The 17090-nt window shown below is 40.5% G+C and overlaps 2 protein-coding genes and 1 long non-coding RNA gene across 4 annotated transcripts; 2 read left to right on the top strand and 1 right to left on the bottom strand.

The window, feature by feature from the left end:
• The first annotated feature begins 2646 nt into the window (after nucleotides 1-2646).
• On the top strand, nucleotides 2647-7134 carry LOC135614806 (oryzain alpha chain-like). Its single transcript, XM_065112557.1, has 5 exons — nucleotides 2647-3220; nucleotides 3984-4219; nucleotides 4312-4452; nucleotides 5442-5891; nucleotides 6850-7134. Exons 1-5 carry the CDS (start codon nucleotides 2737-2739, stop codon nucleotides 6952-6954), a joined length of 1416 nt encoding a protein of 471 aa, XP_064968629.1. The 5' UTR covers nucleotides 2647-2736; the 3' UTR covers nucleotides 6955-7134.
• A 3613-nt stretch (nucleotides 7135-10747) lies between these two features.
• On the top strand, nucleotides 10748-14426 carry LOC135614796 (very-long-chain aldehyde decarbonylase GL1-2-like). Its single transcript, XM_065112541.1, has 11 exons — nucleotides 10748-10909; nucleotides 10985-11199; nucleotides 11286-11518; nucleotides 11591-11810; nucleotides 12581-12702; nucleotides 12831-13087; nucleotides 13169-13276; nucleotides 13338-13544; nucleotides 13624-13734; nucleotides 13814-13987; nucleotides 14066-14426. The coding sequence occupies exons 1-11, from the start codon at nucleotides 10859-10861 to the stop codon at nucleotides 14219-14221; spliced, it is 1854 nt and encodes a 617-aa protein (XP_064968613.1). The 5' UTR covers nucleotides 10748-10858; the 3' UTR covers nucleotides 14222-14426.
• On the bottom strand, nucleotides 12603-17083 carry LOC103977247 (uncharacterized). Of its 2 annotated transcripts, none has more exons than XR_010487749.1 (4): nucleotides 16742-17083; nucleotides 15179-15304; nucleotides 13749-14206; nucleotides 12603-13519 (listed from the first exon to the last, which is right to left on the bottom strand). It is a non-coding gene; the product is annotated as an uncharacterized LOC103977247 (long non-coding RNA). The 2 variants fall into 2 exon arrangements; XR_010487748.1 differs by having other exon boundaries at nucleotides 15179-15268; nucleotides 16742-17082.
• Nucleotides 17084-17090: the final 7 nt, after the last annotated feature.

The following is a 17090-nucleotide window of genomic DNA, read 5'->3' as shown; positions in this document are numbered from 1 at the left end:
TCTTCGGCTTGATGTAGTTGGGTCCTGGTGACCCTTTTGTTTTGTTTTTGTTAACTCTTATTTTATGGCATCCCCTTTGGGATGGCATCTGCTTTTGTAACTCGTTTTGTCCAATTTAATGAAAACCTCTTTAGGATGTATTATTGGCCTTTGGAATGATTCTTAAGTGGGGAATGTTTAGAGTCTTTCCATCTTGCTATTTCATGAGGTAAGAGCCCCTAAGTCTCGACTATCATCGGAGTGTCCCTTGAGAAGTCATCAAGGGTCTAACTCTGTTACTCTCACAGGCGAGGGGGGGGCTGAGCACTAGTTTGAAAGCATCACGGGGCGATGTTACCAAGGGTGAAGAGCCACATATGCATTTCCCCCTAGCATCGAAGCTTGAGGGGCGCTTCTGATGAGGTAAGCATGGGGCTCGCCTCCGCCCCTCGGGAAAGGGAGGAGGGGTCCTTATCTAAAACGTTCACTAAGAAGAGTGATGGAAGGGTGCACCTACGACATTCGACCCTCCTTCTAGTGCAAGAATGATGGTGTTATGAGTACCGTCAATTGATAAGTCAATCCGGTTGGTTCATTGCCAAAGGTACAAGCTCATCCAAGTGTCTCTTCTTGGCTAACATGGGAGACTCTGTAAGGTGAGACCACATAGGTTGCTCGGTCGGAAGCCGTTCTACTGATGAGGACCCAGTTTGGGATGATCGGGTAGGCGAACTAGGATCTTTCTAGCTATAAGGTTCCTCCCTAGGGATTAGGTCGTTTAGGTGTCTTGGACGATTGATAATCCTGCATGATAGGTTGGCGTCAAGGGTTGCTCAGTGCGACCCCTCTGATGCTTAAGTTAGCGAAGATGAGAAGACAACATTAAAAGCTATATGACTAAGTTAGTATATAGAGAGTCCCTTTCAAGCAGATGAGTTCCTTTTTATATTTGATTCCTAGGCCTTTTTACTAGTGTTATTGATGCAATACATATTGGGATGTACTGTGGCGTCATTTCGAGGCTGATGACTCGAAGTCCTGCTTAGATGTGAGCTTGTGTGACATATGAGCTAGCATGAGATAAAATCGTTCCTATCAACCTTGGAGAAAAAAAAGAAGCTATCATACCTTAGTAATCTCGATATGAATATTGAATGAACGATGAGGAAGAATCGTCGATAATATTGATCGAATCACCACTCATCCTTTGCTACACGACTACCCAGTGATTGCATTACGTAGTGTAGTGTGGAAGATTTAACATTAGAAAAATGATATTGACCTGTTAGAAATCAAATCAGATAAGACCTACCACTACTATAATCAAAGCATATCCCATCTACCGAAAGCGCTTATAATAGTCGATGGTAAGAAAATCACAAAAGCTGTGACATGATCGAATTGGAGCACAAAGTGTTTCATTTGTTTGACATATCCAAGTACGGCTATGAAGCATTCTATTTTCTCGACACGATCAAATTGGATAACAAAGCATCTCATTTCTTTAAAACATCTCTTATTTCTTTGACATAATCAAATTAAGTTACGAAACATTTTATTTTTTTGATGCCCACAAATCTAACGATGAAGCATCTCGACTTTACAAAATGACATAATATGATCATGAAATATCTCAACTATATAACATGATCGAAATGCTATAAAGCATTTCGACTCCGTGATGCAGCTAAATGTGATTATAACTCGTCTCAAATCTGTGATGCAGTCAAGTCTAGCTGAAAAATATTTTATCACTATAACACAATCAAGTTAGGGCATGAGATATTCATTCGATATCATCGTTGAATTGTATCATAATTTTTTATGTCACAATTCACACTGTGTTTCGAAATGCAATGAAAGGTAGATGATACGGGAAAATGATACGTTTATATCTGATTGCCAAATCAATATTAATCTAATACGAATTTGAATATTGCCAAAGGTCGTGTGCATCAATGATGCTTGATTTTTTGAATTACTCTTCATATATGATGATTTATTTGGATTTTTTTACCATCGAGTTATGAGGTCAAAGACAAGCATCAAAGGTGTTAGAACTAATTTTAAAAAATTTACCAAAGAGTAATTTTACAATCCAATAAAAATAATAAAGTAGAAAAATAAAAGAGACGAGAACACTAGATTTACGTGGTTCGATCAATTGACCTATATCTACGGACGAAGTAGGAGCAAATCACTACTATAAAAAGGGATAATTATAAATACCTTCGAAAGATGTTAGTAGGTCATAAAATACCTAAAACTATTAAACAAGAAAAGTCCAAAGTAAACAATTAGGTTTTGTTATGATTCTTCTGACTTCAAAATCCATGTTTTTATTTATAATTTAAATAGAAAAATAATAAACTTGATTTTCGTATGAGTACGTGCGATTTACCAAACTAAAAAAGACGATACTAAAGCATTCATTTCATTTCATTTCCTCTTTTGTCCTCCTCTCTTAATCAATAATATTTTTACTCTTCTTTTACTATGCTCCGTATCAGTCCTTTCATCCCCAATAAACTATCTTACTCCACAATAATAATAATAATTAATTATTATTATTATTATTATTATTATTATTGTTATTATTATTAGGCAACAATAAATAACGTGACGATTCAAAACAATATTACCCTTTGCCCCACCTACTTGAAACCCAATTCATCACCGTCTCTCCCCTCCTCTATAAAAGGCTACACCTTTCGGCTTCCCGGCCATCAAAATCCCCACCTTTTCGACCCACCCACGATGGCTTCGACAGCCTGCCTCGCCGCCCTCCTGCTCGTCCTCTTCGGGCTCGCGTCCGCTGCGTCGGACATGTCCATCATCTCCTACGACGAGGAGCACGGCGTCAAGGGTCTAGAGCGCAGCAAGGAGGAGATGCGGCGGATGTACGAGGGCTGGCTGATCAAGCACGGCCGGACGTACAACGCGCTTGGCGAGATGGAGAGGCGGTTCGAGATCTTCAAGGACAACCTCCGCTTCATCGACGCCCACAACGCCGAAGCCGACGCCGGCCTGCACCGGTACCGCCTCGGCCTCAACCGCTTCGCCGACCTCACCAACGACGAGTACCGGGCCGGTTTCATCGGTGCCAGACCCCGCGGCGCCGCCCGCAGAAACCGCGTGCCCAGCGACCGGTACCGTCTCGGCGACGGTGAGGAGCTGCCAGAATCCGTTGACTGGAGAGCGAAGGGAGCCGTCGCCGCCGTCAAGGACCAAGGCTACTGCGGTTAGAGCCCCCGCTTCTTTCTCCCCCGTCTTGTTCTCTTTCTCCCGCCTCCCGCCGTTGCTTTCGCCCTAAGCAAAGCGTCGCACTATTAAATTACAACCGTACCCTTGTTATATTGCACATTGACTCATGCTTGTCTGTTCACTCGCACCAGAATAACTGTTCGCACCATGTTTATGTGATACTGTTTTATCCGATAAAATATTGCCATGGCTCGTTTCTTGAAGTTGTCAGGCTTTGATTTAAATGAAATACGTATCATATGTTGGTACATTATATTTTTAACAACCTATTACTAGCTGCTGTCATGATTAGTTTTGCTGTTTTAATCTAAAAGTTTGAGGAAATGATGCATTCTAATGACTTCTTATATGTGTAAAGGAGACATGTGGGTATTGATGCGAAGGTACATTGAGGTAAAGGAAATTTCTTTGAAACAATAAAAAGAAATTCAGATGTTACATGTTGTTACATAAAGATTTGGAAAAGAATTCATGCTATGACTTTAACTAATGTTCCTAATTTTGTTTGTACCAATACGAAGCTTATGGTGTTTATTGGGACACATACGATGGAGTGTCTCTTTTCATCCGTTCAGATATGTACCAATGTACCATGTGTTGATATATATCGGATTTGATATCCAAGATTTTAAATCATGATTTTAATGATTTATTATTAGTTGCTGCCATGATCGATTTTCTTACTGTAATTGGGAAGCTCAAGCGAGTGATGTTCATGATGATTATTGATGGCTGTGAAGGGAGTTGCTGGGCGTTCTCGACAGTTGGTGCAGTGGAAGGGATCAATCAGATCGTGACAGGGGAGCTGATAACACTGTCAGAGCAGGAGCTGGTGGATTGTGACAACTCCTACAATATGGGCTGCAACGGTGGCCTCATGGACTATGCCTTTGAGTTCATCATCAACAATGGCGGCATCGACACTGAAGACGACTACCCCTACAAGGCCCGTAACGGCATGTGTGACCAAAACAAGGTACATACCCTTCGTTGATTGCTCTCCCTACGTCTTTCTTCATGAGGAAGTGATCTCCTGATTGTATTTGTCTTGCTAATTTGTGACTGCAGAAGAATGCCAAGGTCGTCTCCATCGATGGGTATGAAGATGTCCCGCAGAACGATGAGAAGGCCCTGCAGAAGGCTGTTGTGAACCAGCCTGTTAGTGTTGCTATTGAAGCGGGTGGCAGGGCGTTCCAACTCTACCAATCGGTATGTGTTTTGTTGTTCGAACAATCATTTTCTTGTGAACTAACTAAATCTTGAATCTTGCATTTATGTTGGCAAGCATTGCTACCTTTTCTTCATCGAATCAATCTTACTTGTCATGTTTATGGTATACCTGTGAATAGTAAAGCTTATCAGATTCTACTCTAATTCTAGCATAAATAGCCATTTACTGGTATTCAAGATGAAATATGTTGGATATTGGTGATTCTTGTACTATTTAAATGACTTGGCACTGTAGAAGTCATTTATTGAGGAATGAGTGTACTATTGGCTCTTGCAATTTCATTTGTTGTTATGTTAGATTGGAGAATTTATTGTAACATGACTTTAAGGTGTTAAAAGTTTTGAGTCATGTTATTGCTTTCATCCTTTATCTGATCAACCATCTGAGGTCTGATTGGTTGGAACTTGGATTTAACTTACATGATGATTTACACCATTTTTGTAGAACAATCATTATAAGATATTTGCATTTAATCAATGGATTCACATGTTCATGGTTCCTGTAACTAACAAGCTTATCATGAATGAGAATCCAATGAATTAGCATCATTGCACAAGAGAGCCCTTGTGATTATTTATTTTTCCTTTTGTTCTAGGATTCCTTGAGCTTTGCATCATTGACTTGTGGCATTTGGCTAGCGTTGCAGATCCTGTTAGCCATTTGCATATTGCAATGGGTACATTGAAGTTAACATCCAAATAACGAAATTGCTATTATCCCAATCAGTACCAGACCAGATAAGATGTCGCATGTTATTTATATGTTGTCATTATTTTTTTATTTTTTTTGATGATATCAAACAATATGGCTCAAATATTATCATCCATTATATTAGTATCATACTGGTTTGATTGATTATCTTTATTGGTGTCGAATTGATATTTAAATGTTTCTTGACATAAACAATTCTAGCATTGGAGATTGTGTTTATCAGGTCATGCCATTTTAACTGACCCTCCTTTTGTAGGGTATATTTACTGGAAGATGCGGGACTAGGCTGGACCATGGTGTTGTAGTTGTAGGCTATGGCAGCGATAATGGCAAGGACTACTGGATTGTGAGGAACTCATGGGGAGGAGACTGGGGAGAGGCTGGCTACATCAGGATGGAGCGTAACATAAAGGCATCCACTGGCAAATGCGGTATCGCTATGGAACCATCTTACCCGATAAAGAAGGGCAAGAACCCACCCCACCCTGGTCCATCCCCTCCCTCTCCGGTGAGCCCACCAACTGTCTGTGACGAGTACTACTCCTGCCCACCAGCCACCACCTGCTGTTGTCTCTATGAGTATGGCAGCTACTGCTTTGCGTGGGGGTGCTGCCCTCTGGAGGCGGCGATCTGCTGCGATGATCACTTCAGCTGCTGCCCTCATGACTACCCTGCTTGCAATGTTGGAGCTGGAACCTGTCAAATAGTAATTTCTTACTCTTTGAAAAGCTTGTCGTGATTAGCTATAATTATACTGATGATTAGCTATAATTATACTGATATAACCTTGGCCTTCTTTTGAGTGTCTTCTTAGACTTTCTGCAACTGGTGATTTATCTGCGGAATAGATTTCATTTGGTTTTGCTTGTTGCTTTAAGGACCATACAGGAACAAAGCTTTTATTTAGTTGATTATTTTATCTAAAGCCAGAACTAAACTGAGCGAAGCAAAACCTATTAATTGGGATTTAAAATTTGGGATCAGTCAATGTAACTTACTGAGAGTTGTTTAATATTTTTAATAGAAATATGATATAAATGGAGTTTGGGAGGTATAGCTTCTCCTTGGAAAGGAAGAGCATTGTATTTCCTGTGAAGTATTGAATTAGGGCTAACAGCTAACATTTTCAGACTTAATCTTTCTTTTGTTTGAGAAATTAAAACATAACTAAATATGATCTTTTTTTATGTGCCAATAAATTGAGAGTTTTTTCTAGTTCTTTTGATAAGATGTATAATATAAATTGAGAGGGAAGGGAGAGCATCATATTTCTTGTTAATGATATACTTAGGATTAACATATTCAGACTGATCCTTTCATCTTTTGTTTGGGAAATTAAACCCAACTAAATTATGTCCTTTCTTTATGTGCCAATAAAATGAGAGTTTTTATTTATGTGCCAACAGTATGTTCTTTTACCTTTTGTTTGAGAAATCACAAAAACCTAACTATATATGTTGTCTTTCTATGTGCTAACTAGGCTAAGTTAAGTTAGAAAGAGAAAATTAACCTTTGGATTGAACCAAATGTTGGGTTTTGCTTTTGGTTCCATACCCTCCACTTTCTTTTGTTAAAATCTATGTCTTGATTGTCTCTTCATGTTCAGCATCTTCTCGACCTAGTTTTCATAGTTATGATTCCTTATTGTCATGTCAAATATGCAGAGCAAAGACAATCCACTAGGAGTGAAGGCTCTTGTGCGCACACCTGCGAAACCCCTCTGGGCTTTCTCGGAGAAGAATAATGTTACACTAACATTACGACTTTGATTTGTTGGTCTGGAGAAGGAAGGAAGAAAGAAAAATATCTGCATTGCAAACTCATTTTTGTAAGTTCGGAACAAAAACTGGTTCTGATATATTTGACGCTTGGGCGGAGCTCATGTACGTAGTCGCAGATTTCAAACATTAGACAAAACTTAAAGATAGTTGACTTGTTTTCTTCTTATATAGTGAACTTTTTATCTCTTCAATCTACTGCCTGCTTGTAGTGTAAAATTGCTTGATGATTGCATTACCACTTTGGTGATGACATATTGCTCTTTTCTGGATTGCATAACCTACTTGTTTTTAGCATCAACGCTGCTTGAGTCAGTTACCTAGGATAAACCTCAATTCTTAGTGTCATCATGAATGATAATGGGTAAAAAAGTAATTTCATAAGCAGTAGGCCATTAGCGATGTCAGTGGCGCGCAAGACCGGCGGCGCACGAGGGGAAAGGGGAACTACACTTATGGTGAGGTGTTGGTGATGTTATCTCGAGATAACATGACTTATTATAAGATGATTATATTTTCATGTCAATGATTAGTAGGGCAATTCCCTTTCAACATAAGTGAGCTATTAGATGAACGTTTTCTCTATTCTCTATTCGTTATTAGAAGAAATGTGTCATTATTTTAGTGAGCGAGGGACATCACTTCATCCAATATTGAGAATGAGATATAAGGTTATCTCTATATACCATTGAGAGAGCATAGTAGTGGGATGACTTATTAATTTTATTTATAGATATGTATTTATTTATATATATTTCAAAGTTGAATAATGGGTATTTCTACCCTATGCAAAGTTATTTTATATTATTTTTTTAATTTTGATCATAGCCTTCTAATAGTAGTATACTAGAAACACTATTAGATAATAAAACGTATAACTACTTGTTTGACTTTTATTTTGATGGATAAATTAATTATAATAAAATTTTATAATTTATGTCTCTCAATAAAATGATATTAATATTTTGCTTTTAATGTAACATGTGAAAAGATATTATAATCTTGTGTAAAAAGAAAATTTAGGATATGATATTATTTTTTTTATAGCATTAAAGTCGACTTAGCATCGAGCATGAAGAGCTTAAAGATGTGGAGTTATTATTAGACTAATTTTTTTATGGATTATACTAAGATTTGATCTGAACTATGCTAAATGTTGATGAGGACGTCAAATTCTAATATCTAAATTAGTTTAGTTCTACATCGGGAAGCGAGCTAAAATAAATATTAATTTATAAAAAAAAATTGATGAGTATATTATTATCGATTACAAGTTGGTAATTTTGATTAACAGGCCAATTATTCATTTCTCTCTCTCTCTCTCTCTCTTTCTCGCTTATTTCAAGTCAACCTAACTTCTCTTTCCCTATGTTCTCTTATCTAAGAAAGAGTTATATATGTCTTCTCATCGTAAATATACGAGAGGATAGTTCTATCGAAGAAAACATGTCCGGCGTGACTTTCTTGTTCCATAGCATGCCGCTTTACTATTCATTCTTAGCGGACACACACATCAGTCAAGTAGGAGCTACATAGGTTTATACAAGGATACATACCCTCATTAACGTGAACTTGGTTTTATTATGCTAATCCTCGGGTCAGTTATACCATTGAGCTGATCCTTCAATTTAGCCTAAGATTCAATCTCATTAACATTATTGACAAATATATTTTTCTCTTAATAATAATAACTTTCATCTTTATCTTTCCCAATCGAAAGCAGCAAAGTTCCTTCTCTCACTTCCATAGATAATAAATATAATGCACTTAATATTCGATAGAGAGTTCAAAAGAGGAAAAGAACAATGTCTACCTAAAACACACCACCAAATAGTTGGGATAAGTAGTTGATTTCATGAGTAGAATTCATCTCATTCATAAATGTACCACATGTCATTCATAAACACCACCGACCGACGGTCAACCGAAGGAACATGCAATTATCCAGATTATGGGTTAATATTGCCGGTTGAAAGATACATGACACACGTATTTGGCACATTAATTAGTTAGTTGTATGTACCGCATCATTGGCCATAACTAAGACACGTACGATCGATCCCACTTAAATTAGAGGATGGCCATACCTATGTACCTATGCCATGGTTTGGTTTGCTTTCTTTTTCTTTGTACATCTAATTATGACTTGTCTTATCGTAATTATTATGTATCATAATATCAATTTAGATAGTGTCTTCCGTTTGTCCCTACCAATACAAGAGTTTTGAATTTAGTATAGGCTAACATAACATTAGTTCGATGATAATATATTAGGGGATGGCCATACCTATATACCTATGCCATGTTTTTCTTTCGCTTTCGCTTTTCTTGTACGTCTAATTATGACTTGTCTTATCATAATTGTGTATCATAATATCAATTTAGATAGTGTCTTTCCCTTGTCTGTCCCTACCAGTAGAAGACAGACTTTTGAATTTCGTATAGGCTAACATGAGGATCCGATTCATCCTACCTAAACATTAGTTTGATAATAATATATTAGATCCACTCGTCAAAGGTTTATAATCTCATTTGATGACATAAGTGATCTAAGATTTAATTAGGTTGATGTGAAGTCATAAGTATCATATGTAGTGTAAGGTGTTATAGACGTGTGGAGAGTTGACCGTGTGTTCTTATTATTGGTGGAGATCAAGTACCACCTCTTTCTTTCTTTTATACTAGTGATATAATCTTCAATTTTTTTTTTAATGACCAAAAAAAGTTTGAACCCAAATACTTTTGGGGAAATTCCTAAAAAAAAAAGAAATAAAAACTTGTTTTCTATTAGTACCCCTTTTTTTATTTATTACATAACATATTCATTATTTCTTAAACGATGAAATTGTCACTGGTCGAGGTGGGTGGCCTCTTTAGGAGGGTGATTGATGATAGGCAGCCTCCGGTTGTGCGAACCAGTCATGGTGAAGTTGGCGAAGTCACAACTTGGGCTTGTACGAGCTAGTCTTGAAGTCGTTGTCGTCCCTGACCTCTACTTTTCGATGCCTCCCCCATCTTTTGCTTACCTTTCTCAAGACCTAGTCGTAGGTACTCCACCATCACTCGTCATAATGCTATCGTCACCGACGAAATGAAATTGAAGATGTTCATACCCCCACACTTCTCTAGAACCCCTCATTCCTTGCAGCGAAAAGGGGCGGAGGTGGCGGGGTGCGAGGAAATATCTTTATTCTGTTGAGAAAAATTTGAAAATTTTTTTTTCTCCTAATCTATATAAATAGGAGAATGATATTTTAATGTATTCAAACTAAAGCTTTTTCACTTCGATAAAACTTCTATTATTTTCCTCAGTCCGCGGCTACCAACTTGCTGGGGAGACGATGGTAACAATGGCGTCAGATATATCTCCATTTGATCTGTAGCTGTCGAAGCCCACTCGGTTTACTTCAACCTCAAGCCTCGCAGAGGACACGTGCATCTGCTACCTGAACCCATGCTTCGTGCATTAATGGCAGCGACCGATGGGTTTGTAGGACTCGTTGGAGCCATTAAGGATGGCTGCAGTTGGACGCATGGGAGAGTCCTGCTCTGCGTCCAGACCACGCCGGCTGCATCCCCTCGTGACATGTTGAGAGATCGCACGCAGTTAGGCATAGATTGGACGACGCAATCGCCACTGGTTGTGGCCATGGCTTCGAGGTTAGACTTCACAGCAGGGCAACATTTAAGAGGCCAAGTAATGGAATGTAAGGGAGATGATGTCTCCCACTTCATCTTCTCTGATCTTATCTCATCCTATATAAAGAGAGAGTGAGTGCAACTGCCTCATCATCACACGTCGCATGTGAGAGAGAGAAGGACGAAAATTTCGATATCTCTCCAGGGCCATCCATCCATCTCTCTCTCTCTCTCTCTCTTCTTTGCTGCAGAGGAAATGGCTGCTCCTTTGTCTTCCTGGCCCTGGGCGAGCTTGGGAATCTACAAGGCATGGAATCCTTCCATGTGCGATCCTTCTCTCCAATGAATACTGATGTCTGAGACTTGGTGTACGTTATTGCAGTATGTGTTATGTGGACCTCTTGTCGCCATGGCTGCCCGCGAATGGAGGGATGGGAGAGCAGGCGGGTGGTGGCTGCACCTTCTGCTACTCTTCGTCCTCAGAAGCCTCACGTACCAGCTATGGTACTCCTTCGCCAACATGCTCTTCCTCACCCGGACGCGTCGGGTGATCAAAGACGGCGTCGAGTTCAAGCAGATCGACAGTGAGTGGGACTGGTACGTCTCCGCCCTCCATCTTCATGCTTCGTGGGAACAAGATGGATCCTTTGGTTCTTGATCCCGTCTTAGTTTTCCTTCTCCAGGGATAACTTCCTCATCCTCCAAGCTCTCCTCGGATCCGTCGTCTTGTGTCGTGCTCCATCCTTCGAAGACCTCCCTCTTCTGCAGCTCAAGGGGTGCGTCATCGCTCTGGTCCTCCATGTGGGGGTCTCCGAGCCTTTGTTCTACATGGCGCACAGGTGCTTCCACAGAGGCTACCTCTTCACCCACTACCACTCCATCCACCACTCCTCGCCGGTGCCACAGCCCATTACAGGTACGTACACGAAACATCCGCTTCTTTCCTCCCACGTGCATCTGATGAACCGACTGTCGATCGCTGGACCAGCCGGGTTTGGCACGCTATTGGAGAACCTCGTCCTGAGTGCGGCGATGGCGGCGCCGCTGCTTGGGCCGTTCGCCACGGGGCATGGCTCCGCGAGCTTGGCGTATGGCTACGTCCTCGTCTTCGACTTCCTGCGGTGCATGGGATACAGCAACGTGGAGGTGTTGCCTTCCAGGCTCTTCGAGGCCCTACCCGCCCTCAGATACCTTCTCTACTCCCCTACGTAAGTCATGTCGTCCCCCCTCGTCGAACCCATTGTTTGCGTCACGTTGCATCGCATCTCTCACAATAGTTTGGTGATTGCTAGGTCACTTGACAGAGCACCCACCCACCACATAGTTGTGGCCCGAGGAACAGACGTCAAAACAAAACTAGTGTGTTTAGCTTGAAGGTTATGCTCCCTCTTCTCGACATTAGGGACACATGAAACAGTGACATGCTCCATAGAGTCAACGAGGCAGACATCCTGTTAGTTGTAGTGACAATTATGCATTAAATATGTATTAGTTTCGAATTAATGGGGTTGTTTTGAATCGATAGTGAAAGCAATTATCTAACAAAGCTGGCTACTGTCGTAGGAAAATTATATATATTATGTCATCCGATTTAGATGTTAGTATAGATGAGGTTACAATCTCACACCCGGAAGTGAGGTGTAGAACTTCTAGGATGAGATTTCAAATCACTAAAGATGAAGCAGTAATATACTTACCAGAACTTACACATTTGAAGTCTCGGACCCTCAAACTTAAGGATGATTAAGTCAGATACACCATCCTCAGATAAATATTTTAGGTTTGATTATGTATATTATTTGCTAGCTTAAAACTTTTAGATGGAATGTTTGCTGGGGAAGTTTGCCGCAGTAGCAAATGTGGTTCTGCTAATATTTGAGATGAACACAGCTATGCTAGTGCATGCTAGATCAGGTTCAGAGCTGAGAATTGTTGTAGGATAACAGCAACTGACGCACACTTTTGAGTTTGTGTGCAGGTATCTGAGTCTCCACCACAAGGAGAAGAACTGCAACTTCTGCCTTTTCATGCCTCTGTTTGATTTCCTGGGGAAGACAGCAAACAACAAGTCATGGGACTTGCAGAAGGAGATCAGCTCAGGTGTGTTTGTACACAATCTTCACAATAAGATCTGCACATAGGCATGGTCTTGACAGAACTGTCTGATATGAGATGTTGATGCTGTATGCTTGTTCATCATGATGTGTTTGCTTCATGTCTTGATGCAGGGAAGAAGGACCGAGCACCTGACTTTGTCTTCCTCGCGCACGTAATCGATGTCTTCTCTTCCATGCACGTACCCTTCGTGTTCCGATCCCTCTCCTCGATGCCCTTCATCAACTACATCTTTTTGCCGGTGTTTTGGCCGATCGCGTTCCTGTTTATGCTCTTCCAGTGGGCGTTCTCCAAGACCTTCTTGCTCTCATTCTACACCCTAAGAGGTCGTCTGCACCAGACATGGATAGTCCCCAGATACGGGTTTCAGGTACTGCTCGGTTCTTCCTCTTCTCCTTCAGATTGCCACAGAAAACCTCTGTAATTGGTTGCACTTCGTGGCTTGTCGCAGTACTTCTTGCCATTCGCCAGAGAGGGCATCAATGATCAGATCGAGCTCGCAATACTGAGAGCTGACAAGCTGGGCGTGAAGGTCCTCAGTCTTGCAGCATTGAACAAGGTTGGTTGCTGCCATGGTTTCATGTCCATCATCAACCACACTGATGCATTCTTGCCTGCAGAACGAATCACTTAATGGTGGTGGCACGTTGTTCATTAGCAAGCATCCTGATCTGAGAGTTCGAGTTGTCCATGGCAACACCCTGACGGCAGCCATCATCCTCAACGAGATCCCCATGGATGTGAAAGAGGTGTTCTTGACAGGGGCTACATCGAAGCTGGGAAGAGCCATTGCGCTCTATCTCTGCAGGAAGAACATCCGAGTCCTGGTAAGTTCACCACTCCCTCATGCTTGATCTAGGAGAAGATATCATTTGGGACTATTTCTGAATCGGATCACATCAACAGATGCTGACTCTATCGACTGAGAGGTTTGTCAAGATCCAGAAGGAGGTCCCAGCAGACTACCAGCACCATCTGGTTCAAGTCACCAAGTATCAAGCGGCACAAAATTGCAAGGTAGGATCTTGTACCTGTGAGTTTTTGTTGTTGATGATGATTCCCGGAAAGCAGAGGATGAGAGCAGGTGTTGCTGCAGACATGGATCGTTGGGAAGTGGCTGTTGCTGAGGGAGCAGCGGTGGGCACCGCCCGGCACACACTTCCACCAGTTCGTGGTGCCTCCGGTCATCGGCTTCAGGCGGGACTGCACCTATGGGAATCTGGCCGCCATGAGGCTTCCCAAGGATGTCCAGGGACTTGGATCCTGCGAGGTATGATCTGCTACTGCAAGCTCAAGTTGTAGAATGAAGCAGGAAGTGGTGCTCACCGTTGTTTTCTTCTCTTCACAGTACACTATGGAGCGGGGCATCGTGCACGCCTGCCATGCCGGAGGCATCGTCCATTGCCTGGAAGGTTGGACGCATCATGAGGTCGGAGCCATTGACGTTGACCGCATCGATGTGGTGTGGAACGCCGCATTGAAGCATGGCCTGCAACCAGTTTGACACATGGAACTCATCATACATATTACAGTATTCCTTGCTCAAGATACAACAAGTCTATATATGTATGCATATATCTATGGCTTTCACATAGAAAAATCTGAAACAACATAGTGTAATTCTTTTTCATGTTGGTGTGAGACTAATCATAATAATAGCAAGAAGACACTGCCTGGTCATTAAGTTAAAAGTGGATTATTTTAGCAGATGAACATGTTTTCTGCTTTCCTGGCTTTAGGTTTTGCTTACAGGAAGTAAAGGTTTCTTCATGGGCAGTGCATCCCAACGAAATCACCAGTTGATCGATCCAGCTGAGTGTGTTCAAGAAATAATAACAGAGAAGTGGAAGGATTCAACTTTATGAGGAAAATGAATCTAAAAGAGAATTGACACAAGATAACACTGATAAGACTGAGAAAGGTTGACACTGATAACATCTAGATTGAAAGCTGTCAAATCTGAGAAGAAATCAGGGAGTTATGATTTCAATCATATCCTTCTTTAGGAAATCCAATTCCATGATTAATTAAGGCCAAAAAGTCGAATAGAACACAAGAAAAAACCCTACAACTGATCTAAGAAAAAGAACATGTCATTCTCATAACCCGGCTTAATGAGATAACTGGTCTATTAACTTCGTTGAGTCTGAACTACTGCCCTAAAATATTTAAGCTGAAGTTAATAATAATACACCCATCAGACATTTATAAGTCAATTTTAATCTTAGCCCACTTCCAATGTGAAACTGATGGGGTGTTACATTCATTGAGTCTAATTCTTTCATCTAGAATCAATAATGAAAATTCATGTCAATTCATAGAGATATACACCTCATAAGCTTCATTGCTCCTCACAGATGCTCCATAGAAATCATTGTATTAACTTAGGCAGAGCATGGAAAGATGAGCATAAGGAAAGTTGAATAAGATGGCCAAAAAACAAGGGACTAAGTGACCTCACCTGGAAATAGATTGCCTTAGCAGCTTTCATCTCAGCATCGAATAGCAGGATTGCAACCTGGAATCAGCAATTCCTCAATCACCTTGAAATCTATGCCACCAGCAAGAACCATTACCAGCCACTTCGCTAAAATAGAAAGGTGCTTTCAGCAGATCAATACCAATGTCCTAAAAAATCACAGAATAAAGCACACAACCTATTCCCACATCTCTAGGGGCAAAAGTTTTCTTAACCAAAAAATACTTCAAAATCTTGACAACTGGCTGCTCACTTCATCCTGCTTATTTAATGAGTTCATTTCATGAGATCTTGAACTCAAAAATATTTGATTCTTTGTTGGCATGACTCTCATCTCTAATTGAAGGCTTATTGTCCTGATCAGTCATGATTTCTGATTCATAATAATGAGTATATGACTCACTTGGTAACTGGAGAACATCAATGATTATTAGATACAACATGCAAAAATTTAAGAAGCTAACGAAGATAATCACATAAAACTGCACCAGTAGTTACCAACATTCTAAATTCTCTAGAGGTTACAAGCAAGAAATATCTAGATGACATGCATGTCCTCCTAAAAGGTAAAAAGAGAAGAGATGAAGAACAAAATGTCTAAAATCCAGATTTAAGAGCTCTGTTGTACTCTCTAAATGTATACATATTCCAGAATGTATGCACCGTCACACCTAAACTAGTATAATGTACATTAACATCACTATGACCCCAAGATTGGTCTTCGGTGAACATCTTCAAGAGTCTCAATGACAGGGAGGGAATAAGTCGATGCAAACATATACTAAGAACATGAGTGTATTTATTCGATTAAAATAGAATTATACATAGCTTAGCTTTGTTTAATAAGTAGCTACGAAGCACTGGTACTAGAAGTTGTGATATTAACTATTTTAAGCACCATAGGGAAATCCGTTAAAACAACCATATCTGTCACAAAGGTTTCACCTTGTTTGATGCAGGAGAAGTGTTCATAGGATGAATTAAAATTGTTGATGAAAGGATTGTTTAGATAAATTAATTTCAGTATTCTTCCAAAACAGAAAAAAAAATATTTGATGAATTATTTTATGCAAATTATAGACAAGGCATTATGTGTATCAATAACAAATATACAAGCATCCAAAATTGGATGAAATAAAACCACAATTATCTAAGGGATATATTTGTATTCTCTTCAATTTACCTCAAGTTAAAATTTAGATTTACCAACTAGAGAAAAGCTGATACAAGTTAACTCTTCTTCTAAAAGCTAAACCGCTATATATATAACACCAGATGCGCATTTTCGATGCTAATGTTCCTGGCAAATTGAACCCTTCAAGTGGACTAAATGCTGGAAAAAAATCTGTAGTATCTGAAAGTTCAGTAAATTCACTCGAGGCGGATAAATCAAATCATATAAACTATAGATAAATCCCATTGTTCAATCACTAAATCCACCGCAAGGAAGTAGAAAACCCTAGCTACGATACAAAATCAAAACCATGCAAAAATATAAACTTTAACCAAACAAGCAAAACCCTCGACCGACAAAGGGCTCCTCACCAATGTTGACCGACAGGGCCACGCCGACACCGCCATGGTGCCGGAGGACGGCGAAATCGGAGGACACGAGGAAGGCAACTCCTAAGGCAGCGGAATCGGTGCAGGAGGCGACGAGTCTGCTGCCTCGATTATCGCGGCCAACGTCATGCTGATAACTGTCGGATCCGACTGCATACCTCGACGGATCGCTCTCAGCGGGCGGGCAGTTTTACGATGCTGAAGGACGCCACCAAGGCGAACAAGGAGAGCAACAGAAGCTAACCGAAGCGGCTAAAGGTGCAGGACGACCCCGTGGCGGAAAGAAGGAAGAACGAGGGGTTGAATCCCTTCAAAAGCCCGTTTTGGGTTG

The sequence above is a fragment of the Musa acuminata genome, chromosome BXJ1-3, assembly GCF_036884655.1.
Source record: "Musa acuminata AAA Group cultivar baxijiao chromosome BXJ1-3, Cavendish_Baxijiao_AAA, whole genome shotgun sequence".
In the NCBI taxonomy this organism is placed as follows: Eukaryota; Viridiplantae; Streptophyta; class Magnoliopsida; order Zingiberales; family Musaceae; genus Musa; species Musa acuminata.
This window is presented reverse-complemented; position numbering and strand designations above follow the sequence as displayed.